General features: G+C 34.2%; 2 protein-coding genes and 1 non-coding gene across 3 annotated transcripts; 2 read left to right on the forward strand and 1 right to left on the reverse strand.

The window, feature by feature from the left end:
* Positions 1-597: 597 nt before the first annotated feature.
* On the forward strand, positions 598-2,192 carry LOC121258179 (homeobox-leucine zipper protein ATHB-12-like). Its single transcript, XM_041159563.1, has 2 exons — positions 598-1,338; positions 1,436-2,192. The coding sequence occupies exons 1-2, from the start codon at positions 961-963 to the stop codon at positions 1,790-1,792; spliced, it is 735 nt and encodes a 244-aa protein (XP_041015497.1). The 5' UTR covers positions 598-960; the 3' UTR covers positions 1,793-2,192.
* A 571-nt stretch (positions 2,193-2,763) lies between these two features.
* Positions 2,764-2,843, forward strand: TRNAL-UAG. The gene has a single exon. It is a non-coding gene; the product is annotated as a tRNA-Leu (tRNA).
* Positions 2,844-5,728: 2,885 nt separating this feature from the next.
* Positions 5,729-8,010, reverse strand: LOC121258474 (phospholipase A2-alpha-like). Its single transcript, XM_041159998.1, has 4 exons — positions 7,731-8,010; positions 7,557-7,599; positions 7,278-7,403; positions 5,729-6,170 (listed from the first exon to the last, which is right to left on the reverse strand). The coding sequence occupies exons 1-4, from the start codon at positions 7,857-7,859 to the stop codon at positions 5,995-5,997; spliced, it is 474 nt and encodes a 157-aa protein (XP_041015932.1). The 5' UTR covers positions 7,860-8,010; the 3' UTR covers positions 5,729-5,994.
* Between the last annotated feature and the right edge of the window lie 4,008 nt (positions 8,011-12,018).

The following is a 12,018-nucleotide window of genomic DNA, read 5'->3' on the forward strand; positions in this document are numbered from 1 at the left end:
TAAATGAAGATAAGATGAGGTAAATTATCTAATAATTATGAAAACCAAATCACTTGATAATTAGGATAATATCTAATCAAATTATCTCTAACAAAATAATATATCAACCAAGAGAATTATTCTTTTTAACTTCTAAAATGAATAAAATCCTAAAATCAATATTAGTAAATTTTATTCTCAAGTCGGTGCGTAGAGTATATCTAATAAAGTGTTTATATGATATAATTTAAATAATATAGATACTGTACTCTAAATACTGACTTGAGAATATAATATCGAACTCTACAAAAAATTCTCATGACTAACCAAATGACTTTAATTATCTACTTCCTCCATTTTCCCAACTGAACTGAGCATTTCTATTCCAAAAACAAACAGTAATATATAAGATTAATTATCTTCGCACTGTGCATGGTGGGGTTGAAAGTGCATTTAAATAGTTATATTACCATCCCATGTAAATGCTTGCACACCTTTTAAAAAATGCAGAATGAAAATACCCAAACATTATGGACTTGCAGATGCAAAAGAAGGTGGTTGAGGGCTAGTTTCATTTTCTTTTTTGTTTCTTCAGCTTGTCCTTTTTCCCATCTCCCCTTCTCCATAAAGACGCCTAAATGGCATACTGTATAGGCTCGTGACACGCTGACAAGCATAGAGTTTTATTTATTTATTAAGAAATATCATTGAAATAGAAAAAGGGAGAAGATCACAGAAACGACACGAAGGCACAAGAAGTGAATGGCACACGATATCCAATCCCATTGGTTGGGGTAATCCAAAAGTCCCAAGATTTCTGCTTTCTTCATGTCCAACTATATATCCTACAGCCCTTCTCCTTCTGCAGAGTTCTAAAGAACTTTCATTTCATCCAGGAGGGAATTGGAGTGATATCTTTCGTTCATATTAGCTGATAGAACTTGATTAACATGAATTCTTATTACAGTTGAGAAACAGAAAATGGAAGGAAGGGAGTGCAAGTCTTACACTCCGGCAGTTCCAGAAGGAAGACATGATGATCAAAACCTCACCTGCCAACAGCCAAGAAAGAGGACGAACAAGAAGATCATGAACAAGAAGAGATTTAGTGATGAGCAAATCAAGTCACTGGAGTCCATTTTTGAATCAGATACGAGGCTCGAGCCTAGGAAGAAGGTGCAACTGGCAAGAGAGCTTGGGCTGCAACCACGCCAGGTTGCCATATGGTTTCAGAACAGAAGGGCTAGATGGAAGTCAAAATATATAGAGCAAGAATACAGAACACTGAGAGATAATTACGAGAATTTAGCATCTCAGTTTGAGTCCTTAAAGAAAGAGAAGCAATCCTTGCTCATACAGGTATAGTTCTCAAACTTCTTATTATAATCTGAAAAGGCATTCCAAATATCTCTGCAAAATTGATAACCACTAAGCATGTTATTTGCCATTCAAACAGTTGCAGAACCTAGGTGATCTGCTGGGTGAAAACCATGATGGGAACGGCGAGAGCAGCAGCAAGGGTTTGGAAGGAAACAGCACAGTAGCTGGTAGATCAGATGATGGAAGTTCTGACAGTGAGACTAAAGCAAAGTCGAGTTGCTTGCAGAAAGGAATGGAACACAAGGGAGTAATGTTCCCATATGAAGAGGAGAATGGCGTTGGAAGCTTTGGGGAGGAAGGACACGGATTTCTGAACATGACCGAACCACATGGTCCCTTAGCATCATTTGACGAAGGGTACAGTACCTATGATTCAGGTGGTCTTCTTGATCACTTATGTAGCAGTTCATACTGGCTAAATTCTTGGAGTTGAAAAATGCACCTCGCTCAACTTGAATGAAAGATCAAAAGAAACACATGCAGGAGAGGGAATGTGAAGTGGATGGCTCAAGTACGTCCAGAATTTTCTGCCAAGCATCCAAAACTATGGTAGATTGGAAATCTTGAACTGACATGATTTGGCCAGAAATTAAGAACAAAGGTAAATTGCAGAACAGAGAGAGGTGAAGCCAGCAAAGAGGATTAGCCACTAATTAGTAATTAGAGGTTCGTTCAGACATGTATGCCAGGGTGAGTGTGTGTGCATGTTTTGTGAGGCAAGAATATGTACTTCGTAAAAGACTGAAGAGCATCAAACTATAGAGAATGTTTGAGATCATGATTGCTTGAAAAATATAGCATTATAATATTTGATTGTGTGAATTATAGCTTAATTTCGACTTGACTTCTTTGTAGATTTTGGAGTATACTTTAACATAAGATGTTACAAGCAATATATTGAAACCCACAAGCCAAGACTGCATGTGAGGTTCTAACGATTTATTATGTATCAACTACTATTCACTTTCACACCTCATATTTATAGCTTTTTTATAGGATATGTGAGTGTTTTTCATAGGATATATGGATGCTATTCATAGGGTGTGGGGTACAGGGTGGTGAATAGTAGTTGATGAGTAAAATTTTTTTATATTATATGTATGCCCAGAAAAAGAAAATATTATATGTATTTAGTTCACGGCAGAATGGGAATTCTCTTCCCCCTCAGACATATATCCTCACAAAATCTGCTGTACCATATTTAGTCATGGGAAATTTAAGATGAAAAATTGATCTATGATGTTATTCTCATTTTGATAAGGTTTTTCAATGGAAATAACAATTTCTTGAATTGCGTAATTTAGAGAGCAGCCAGACAGAGTGAGACAACGAGATCGGAAGGCATCACGGTTAACCAAGAAGGCGCCTTTTAAGTATAAAAATAACAGAACAAGTGAACGTGTTGACAGTTTGGCCGAGTGGTCTAAGGCGCCAGATTTAGGCTCTGGTCCGAAAGGGCGTGGGTTCAAATCCCACAGCTGTCAGACTGTAATTTTTTTTTAGGCCTACTCGTATGATTTTGGGCTTTGAAACTAGGCTAAACCTGGGCCAGGATCTGACCCATCAGTTCTTGGGGTGGGTCATCAATTTGGGTTTGGTTAGGATAACATCAATCAATTTCAGGGGTAATTTTCTTTCCTAAGCCTGGAGCAAGATCTCATCTTGTTTTTTCTAAGGTATGTGATTCTTCTGGCATCCACTTGATTATTATATCTATAAATGATATGCATATAGATCTTCACTGAGGTAATCTTGTATTTTTTTAAGGCCTTTTTTAAATATCCTATATTTAGAATTGAAGTGTAGTAAATGAGATCTTATACTGTTGGGGAAGAAGAATTTCTTGTGACATTACTTTTTCATTACTATTCACAGAATATCTGAGAATATCTCATTAGCTAAACACAACCTATATCGAAACACACAAGAAGACTGCCCTTGAAGTTTGCCAACCACACAACGGGATTCGGAGGTTGGACAAGGCCATCGGAAAGATTATAATATCCTAAATTTAGCATAAAAGGGAGTGAATAGAATCGAAGTTTTTGGAGTATATAACAATAGAAAAAGGCCTCAATTATAACCTAGGCTAGTCTTAAGTTGTCACAACCTTGCTTTTCAATCAAATTCTTCAGGGATGGATGGGATCCTTTTCTGAGTTCACAAAGCAAAATTGTAAAGACAGAATTTGTTGGACCAACAAATTATATGGTTGCAGCTAATGTGCTTGTATGCTGTACCTCTCATGAACAATGCATTTTAAAGGGCAGGATATGGTCTAAACCTACAACTTTCTGAAAATTCAGTAATCTCAAACTGGTTGTAGTGAGCACAAGTCTCCTTATTGATTTAGTTATTATAAAGCCAGATTTCCAAGTTCATCTGTTATCCTAAAAAAGTAGTCGTACATAGTAACTTATTCTCCAACCCCCGTGACTGATAGATATAGAAGTTGTGGCCCTCAATGAAGAACTTAACAAACCAAAGCTGCACAAACAACAAAAGGATTAAAAAAATGGTGGGGTTGAATTACTTCCTGGTCTATCATGCACATGTAGGGTCAGGAGCAGACTAGCAGGTCCCTCCTTTTCTGCTGTATCTATCTGCCAAAATGCAGGTCACGAGTTGAATTCATCTTTTTCTCATTTTCTGCCATCTGAAGTCATGGAACTCAAGCACTCATTTTTTTTAAGATTTGCTTACAGCCCAGATATGAAGACTGCAGTTCTTAGATCTTTGCAAGCAAGATTGGGTAGTCTCTATACATTTGTTTTCTCTATTTTTGAAAGGTTGCACTTTGCTGTCAGTGAATGCCCAACTCTACAAGACTTTGGTTGGCTCATATTTCAACACAGGGCTTGACTTTAAGGAAATGACAACTATGACAATAATGGCTGTTCCAATGAAAATGAAAATTATTCATAGCGATAACCTCATCTTTTAGAATGCATACTGGTGTGGAAAATGATTTCCCACTTGAATGAAGAAAGATCTGGGATGTAATCTTGCTTTCTGACTTTGTTAACAAATCTGCTGGAGGGTGAAATCTAACTGGAGCCTATACCCCAAAAAGTTATAAAATTAAAAATAAACGATGAGTGTTACAATCACAAAGTTTTACATAAAAGTAATTTCATACACTGACGTGGCTTCATGTGATCCGTCATATCTGTTTTATAAACAATTTGACAAACTACATTAACTCAGATCAGTTTATGAGATTACTTTTATATAATTACTTTATAGCTATAGTATTTTTTTTCATCTTTCAAAGCACAAAACGTAAAGTCTTGGATCGTTTTGTCCCTTTTACGTTCGGTTACAGAATGAGTAATGCTGCAAAAGTCCACTATTTTAATATGACCACTTATTCACGGTACCATTTGTTCATGCATGCTCTGGCAGGCAGACCCCACAAAATTTTATCATTATGGTTTCTATATAATTATACACTCTCGATCAATAGAAATTTGCATAGGGAAGAACAGAGAGGTTCCTGCTCAGAAGAATACGAATTCACGGGAAAGAGGTTACATATTGCCTACAGCATAGGGCACGGGAAAGGCTTTTTCAAAGATTAGGAACACGTAAGGAATAGAAATTCTAACGAGTTGATTATTAATGTTGAAAGTTAAACCCCATACATCATAGGATCAAGAAAATCATCAACTTTTTACTAGATGTGACCTCTAGAAATTGTTTGCACTTCGTATCTTAGACTTGGAAGGGGAATACCCTTAAGGCCTAGCTAAGCAATTATACATGTTCCTCAATTGATAAAAACTTCCTCAAAGATGTTTATTAAAAACCCTGATGCTCAGGTGGTCCGGCCTTGAGTTTACTCTTCAATAGTTACTAGTTCGAGTTCCCTTAGAGTCATTGGAGGTTTACCTGGTCGTTAACTTCAGGATCTTATTAGATTAGTCGAGGTGCGCGCAAGTTGGCCCGGACACCCACGGTTAAAAAAAGATGTAAATTAAAAATATAGATGCCCCACTCAATGGCTTAGTGAATTGGTGACCTAGCTAAGCTAGTTCTTTTCTCAGTGCATATGCTTAATGATATGGAAAATGCTTGTTAGTCCCCTCTAGTATACCACTCAAAATTACCGCTAATGTATTTTATTTTTTTGTATTTTTTTAAATGTTTAACAAAGTTACTACTAATGAATTTGTATTTTTTTTAAAATGTTTCAAATAAAAAGAGAAGAAGAATGAACTAGCTGTCATGTCCAGCGATAAGAGTTGGGTGGCCGACTAGCATTATCCATAACGATATATCGTTACATAGACTGTCTCTATGGAGTTCATAGTTTTTCCCCCATCAAACAAAAAGCTTCTTGATTACAGCAAATGCAGGAGAAGATGAGTAAAAAAATAACTATTTTCATTCCAGTACTCTTCAACACTTGCAAGCATTTCAAAGTCTTCATTTTTTATCCCTACGATTTGCAGGCAATCATTTGAAGCATAAAGAAATTGGAATGACAAGATTATTTACCCACAGAACAAAAAAAAAAAGTTGCCCCCAGCCAAATAACTGGATCAAGTACTTAATTTTAGAGGAGAGAAAGGGAAAAACAAAAAGAAACTGAACTTGTTTCCTCTCTCTCTAGAGGAAGGAAATTTCACCCTTTTAAGGCTTATGAAGATATCTTCCAGCAAGTAAAGCAGCTTCCATGACAACAGAAATAACATCAATAACCTCGTCAACCAGACATTTGTTCCCGTTAAATGTATGGCCTCCGGATTTTTTGAAGTTAGCCATACAGTTGATGAAGTTTTGGCTGCATTCTTGGCTTAGATAGTCATCTGCGCCACAACACCATCAACATTAATATCACTGCAGTCCAAACCCCACATTATATCATACCATCTTTTGAACACAACCATTATTATATTTTAAACACCACATACTTTAAAAATCACAAATAACCAACCAAAGTTTAAGATGGGACAAAATGATAATTTATCACACACAGAAAGTGCATGAATCTTGTTCCGACATACTGCAGTGCACAAGCCAAAATATTTAGTATAATATGTCCCCATCCATCATGCTATTGATCAATTTTTCCTATTTCATTTTTGGGAAAAGTATACTTTGCACCCTTAAATTATTAACATTTTGCACTTTGCATAATTCCAAACTATCAAAACTAACACATCCCACCCTTCAACTCCTAAAAACTTGTATTTTGCACCCTAGGTCAATTTGACAATTTAAATTGATGAAAAATAGGTGAAGGAAAAATTTTGATGAACGAATCTTAATGGAGGTTGTAAAGTGTCAATTAGGCTGGTTTGGATTCAAAGATGAGATGAGATGGTTTTAGATGAAAGATGAAAATTGAAAAAATATTGTTAGAATATTAACTTTTAATATTATTATTGTTTTGAGATTTGAAAAAATTGAATTGTTTATTATATTTTGTGTGGGAATTTGGAAAAGTTGTAATGATGAGATGAGATGAAACACTTTCTACATCCAAACGGGGCCTTATAGTATGAGGATGCAATGCTTGATTTTGATTATTTGGAATACAAAGGGCAAATCTGTATCTCCAAAGTGTATTTATCTCCTTGTTTCTGGTTCCATGCCAAAGTTTTGGCCCCTTTATTTCCTCCTAGATTCATCTATATCACACGTTCGAGACTGCAAACATATTTCTACATTAATTCTACCCTACATACGTCTCCGTCTCTTACCAAAAGTACCAATGAATAATAAAATCATTTCTTAGACCCACACGAAACAGAAATAATAAAACAAAGAAAATTCTTGTCTAACTTCTCACACATCATAAACCAGATAATGACATCAAGTCAAGAACCATGACATCTAAACAAAAGTGCAGCAATGAAAACCCTGAATGAAATAATCATAGAAATCCATTCGTCTTGGATGATCTAACTTACTGTTTTTAGCTTGCACACAAGCATCATGCTTCATGCAGCAAGCGTCGAGGCCATCACAAGGTTTTTCCCCAGGGCATCCGCTGTATAAGAGCCCACAGTACTTGCCATATCTTAGAAATGGAGGAACTATTAATCACAAAAAGAAAATAATAATAATAACCAAAAGAAAAATTAGTAATTAAACTTAAGAATAAATCAAGAACTACCCTTTAATCATAAATGAAAAAGAGAAACGCACGCACAAAATATTGATGCTTTAAAAATCCATGAAAAGGGTACCTGAACAGAAGTCTGACTCGCATTTTTTACTGCAATCTTTACCCTACAAACAAACAATGAAGTTCGGGAAAAATGAAATTATTATGATGCATCAGACGATAATAATAGAAAAAAGAAAAAGAAAACGAGTGTTAAGAACTTAAGATGGAGTGCGAAAGATTATTAGGAACAAACCACAGTGACAGCATCACCTGCAGCTCGAACGCCGATGTTAAGGGCATGGACGGGAACACAGAAAAGGTTGAGGACAATGAGGGAGCATGAGAGGAGATGGGCAAACTTCAATGAATGGTATGGAACCATTGTTGGATGGATCGAGCAGAGAAAGCGCTGATAAATGAGGCGTGGTTTTGCTTAAAGGCACTGATTGCCTTAAAGGGGAGAGAGAGAGAGAGAGAGAGAGAGAGAGGTAGAGAAGAAAACAGAGGAATTGCCAGAGGAAAGAAGAGGTTGGGATGTCTTGTAGTGGCTCGTGAAGTGTTCTTGGAGTGTAGTTGACGCTACTCACCAAACATGCGGCAGCTTTGAATTATTATTATAGTTTTTATTTATGGAATTTACTGTTAACTGAGAACAGTTTTGTTAATTAGTTCTGTCAAGAGGCGTTTGAATTGAGAGATAAAGATGAAATAATTTTAAATGAGTTGAATAAAATATTATTAAAATATTATTTTTTAATATTATTATTGTTTTGATATTTAAAAAAATTAAATTATTTATTATATTTTATATAAGAATTTAAAAAAATTATAATGATAAAATATTATTTGTAAATCTTTTGATGATTTGAATAAAGGTTTATTTGATGCTTTGAATAAGCATGCCTAAATATTGCTAGGTAGTTTTATCTATAATTTCCATTGAATTACAATTACAGATTTGTTTTTGAGAATATATTCAGGAAAAAAAATTTATTCAGCAAAACTCAGATTTGGATATTATAGAAAATAAAGTATATTATATCTACTGAATAACGTGGATATTAAGAGTATATCAAAATATTTGTAAATAATAATAAAAAAATATTAAATAATTTATAAATAATAATAAAATAATTGATATTTCCAAACAAATCCTTAATCAACCTCTACCAAAACTTATCTGCAGGCGCTAACTCTCCCAATTCACCAACCACTAGGCACACTCCAGTTAGGGAGCCTTATGCTCCCCTACCTCTCCCACTCTTTCAAGTCCATAGTTTGGGGGTAGCAATTTGTGTTCGCGAGCATATTTATATTATGTCAAGTCATAGATATTTAACTATATGAGTTAACCTGAACCCGACCAATTAAGTTAAATGAATCAAATCTTCAAACATTAATCCGGCCGATTTAAATAATAGATCATGTTGTGTCATCCGTTTTGATTAATTTAATAATTAATTAAAAATAAGTCAACATGATATGACTCAATCAAAACGTTTTATGTAAATAAGTTGAACTAACATGCATAACACATTTGACTTGATTAACATAATTTCACAAAAGTTAAAAATCTATATTATTAGTAACCACAATATCTAAAAAAATAATAAGATTACATGCTAACAAAAAATATTAATATTTTTTGAATTTAATATATAATAAAACTAATATTACTAACCCTACAATAACAAATATGAGCATATGTTCAGAATTATAATCTCAATAATAAAAACATAAGCATATTAAAAAATAACAACATTACAATCCAACAATAATAAAGTTATAAATTTGAAATAAAAATTAAATGAATTATTGTAGATTGATTTTGGGTTGAACCGTTTATTAATAGTGTCTTAAAGGGTAAATATGTTTTGATTCAAACTCATTTATATCAAACTCAAAACTAGTTAATTTCATGTCGTGTTCATATTAAATTCACAAGACATATCACATATTATCACCTCTAGTTTATACCAGCTTTTTTCTTTTTCAAGTTTTTGTTATTTTTCTTTCCATAGCTCATAAATGGTCCACTCTTCTTTTTTATGGTGTCCAAAGCTCTACGTGCGCTGCTCCACTATACTCATTGGCTGATTCTTTAGTTCCAAAGAGAAGTGCAGTTGGCTGCAAATAAAAAGAGTCGTTTGTTAACGGCTTAAGTTCGGCTCGTATATATTCGGTTCAAATTCGGTTAATTTAATAATTGAGATGCTCGTAAACATTAATATTGATTCGAAAATTAAACGAGCAAAATTGTATAAACTCTGCTCGATTTAGTTTAAACTCGTGAACAAAATTCGTTTAAACTTGACTTGGCTCATTTGAGCTCATTCAAAACTCATAATATGTGTTATATATGTATATGTTATATTTTATTAAATGTTAGTCGAAGTTTATATACTTAATTATATATTATTAATTATTTATAGTTTACATTATTTATTATATTTACTATGTTCCCAATGTGTGTATAGGATATTTTGTATAATTCTTTTTATAGAAGATATTTTATATTATTAGTTATCGATATTTAGTAAGTTGTATGATATATCAAGCTATTTTATATTACAAATAATAGAGTTACTATTGTATAACAACTTGTTTACAACTATGTAATAAAATAATATTATTTTGAATTTTACTTTTAATTGGATGAGATAAAATTTAATGAAAAATATTACTATATTTAAAATTGTCTACAAGTTGTGAATGGTTTGTTACCATATCACTGCCAAGTTTATATTAGTAATGTAAGTTATTTTAAAAAATTAGTTAATTATGTATTATGTAATATAACATTAATGTTACATATCAGTTTTCTAATTGTTACATAGATTATAGCCAAGGTGGAACTGTGTTGTAGATTGGGGGTGTTAAGTTTTAAAAATTAATCTTATATGTTGTATAATTACAATTTTAAGTTTATTCTTAAAATATTTGAGATTACCCCCAACAGTCAAACACACAGCGTATCATTTAAATATTCTTAAATATCATTTAAATATTCTTAAGTTTATTCTCATAATAATCTTGATTTGACATATTAAAAAATCTAATTCACACGTGACACAATATGCTTTCAATTTTCTTACTATTTGAGTCTAAAAGAGCGGCACTAACACAACCAAACAGATTTGAGAGTAGCACTGACACATCCTGAGAGAGTGGCATTGACACAAAATGCTACAAAGCCTACCTAATTACCTTAATGCCATGTACCCAGCCAAATGCCATACCTTTTACCAGACCGGATAGATTTGAGAGAGAGTCGAAACAATTCTTTTTTTCAGATTTGAGACAGAGAGGAAGCAAAGCAAAAAAAGAAATCCATAGAACTCACAAGTCTTCCCCAACACCATAGACACGAAAAGCCGAAAAGGTAAAATATTTTATCTCTATCTCTCTTTATTTGACTTTCGCATGTAGTATGCGGTTTGTTTAGTTTTATATCATACAAGTTTTTTTTGTCCTTTTGAGCTTATATAATTACATGATTTTTTTTTTTTTTTATCTGAGTCATTCTCGACTTCCTTGAATTTTTTGCCTATCTCCTGTACTTAATCTTCATTTTACAGCCTTTGAGATGTTTTTAACCACATATTAAGTAGGTTAACTAGCTAGAAATTTCAAGAGAATTTATATAACAATTAAAAAAATCTAGAAGATTCTTGCATATGGAAGGTTGTAACAGTTAAGCAAAAATAAGAAGGAACAACAACCGATAGCGAACGATTTTAGTCAAGCAAAAATCATCTATAGTGGCTAAAACACCTCGATTTGTCTCTCTCAAAATTTGTGTGAATTTCATTTTGACTAACAGAATTAGTTCCTGTGGTGTGAAACACCGGCTACATAGCCCCACTTGGGTATCGCTCGGGCGTCTTAATATGCCTCCATCAAAATAAATTGCTTGGCATTGCGGGCACCTCGATCTTCATCATCTCCAAAACATGGCTACTCATAGGCCTCCTCGGCATGCCTCCAACTTTCGCCATGCTCTAGCAAAGTGATTCAGGTTTACAAATCTCACATTTATGATTTGGGTTGCTTAAATTAATCGAGTTGACTTTTTTAGCACGGGCAAGCATCATCTTCAACAAAAACGAGTCCCTTGACCGGCCGCGATTCAAAAGTCAAACACAAGTCCCACAACTTGCTGACCCTCGCACCAACAAAGCCGAGTCTCTTGACACGCAACAATGCAAAAGTCAGACACAAGTTCCTTGACTTTTCGACCCTTGTACCAACAAATCCAAGTCCTTTGACTCACCGTGATGTACAAGTCGGACACATGTCCTTTAACTTCCCGAATAGTGTGACACAAGTCCCTTGACTTGCCGGCCCTCGCACCAACAAAGTCGAGTCCCCTCGCAGTGATGTACAAGTCGGACACAAGTCTCTTGACTTGCCGACCTTCGTGCTGACAAAGTCAAGTCTCTTAACTCGCCGGGATGCAAAAGTCAGATACAAGTCATTTGACTTTTCAACCCTCATGCAAACAAAACCGAGTCGCTGGGCTTGCTCTTGGAAAGCAATAT

This window comes from Juglans microcarpa x Juglans regia, chromosome 3S (assembly GCF_004785595.1).
Source record: "Juglans microcarpa x Juglans regia isolate MS1-56 chromosome 3S, Jm3101_v1.0, whole genome shotgun sequence".
Classification (NCBI taxonomy): domain Eukaryota; kingdom Viridiplantae; phylum Streptophyta; class Magnoliopsida; order Fagales; family Juglandaceae; genus Juglans; species Juglans microcarpa x Juglans regia.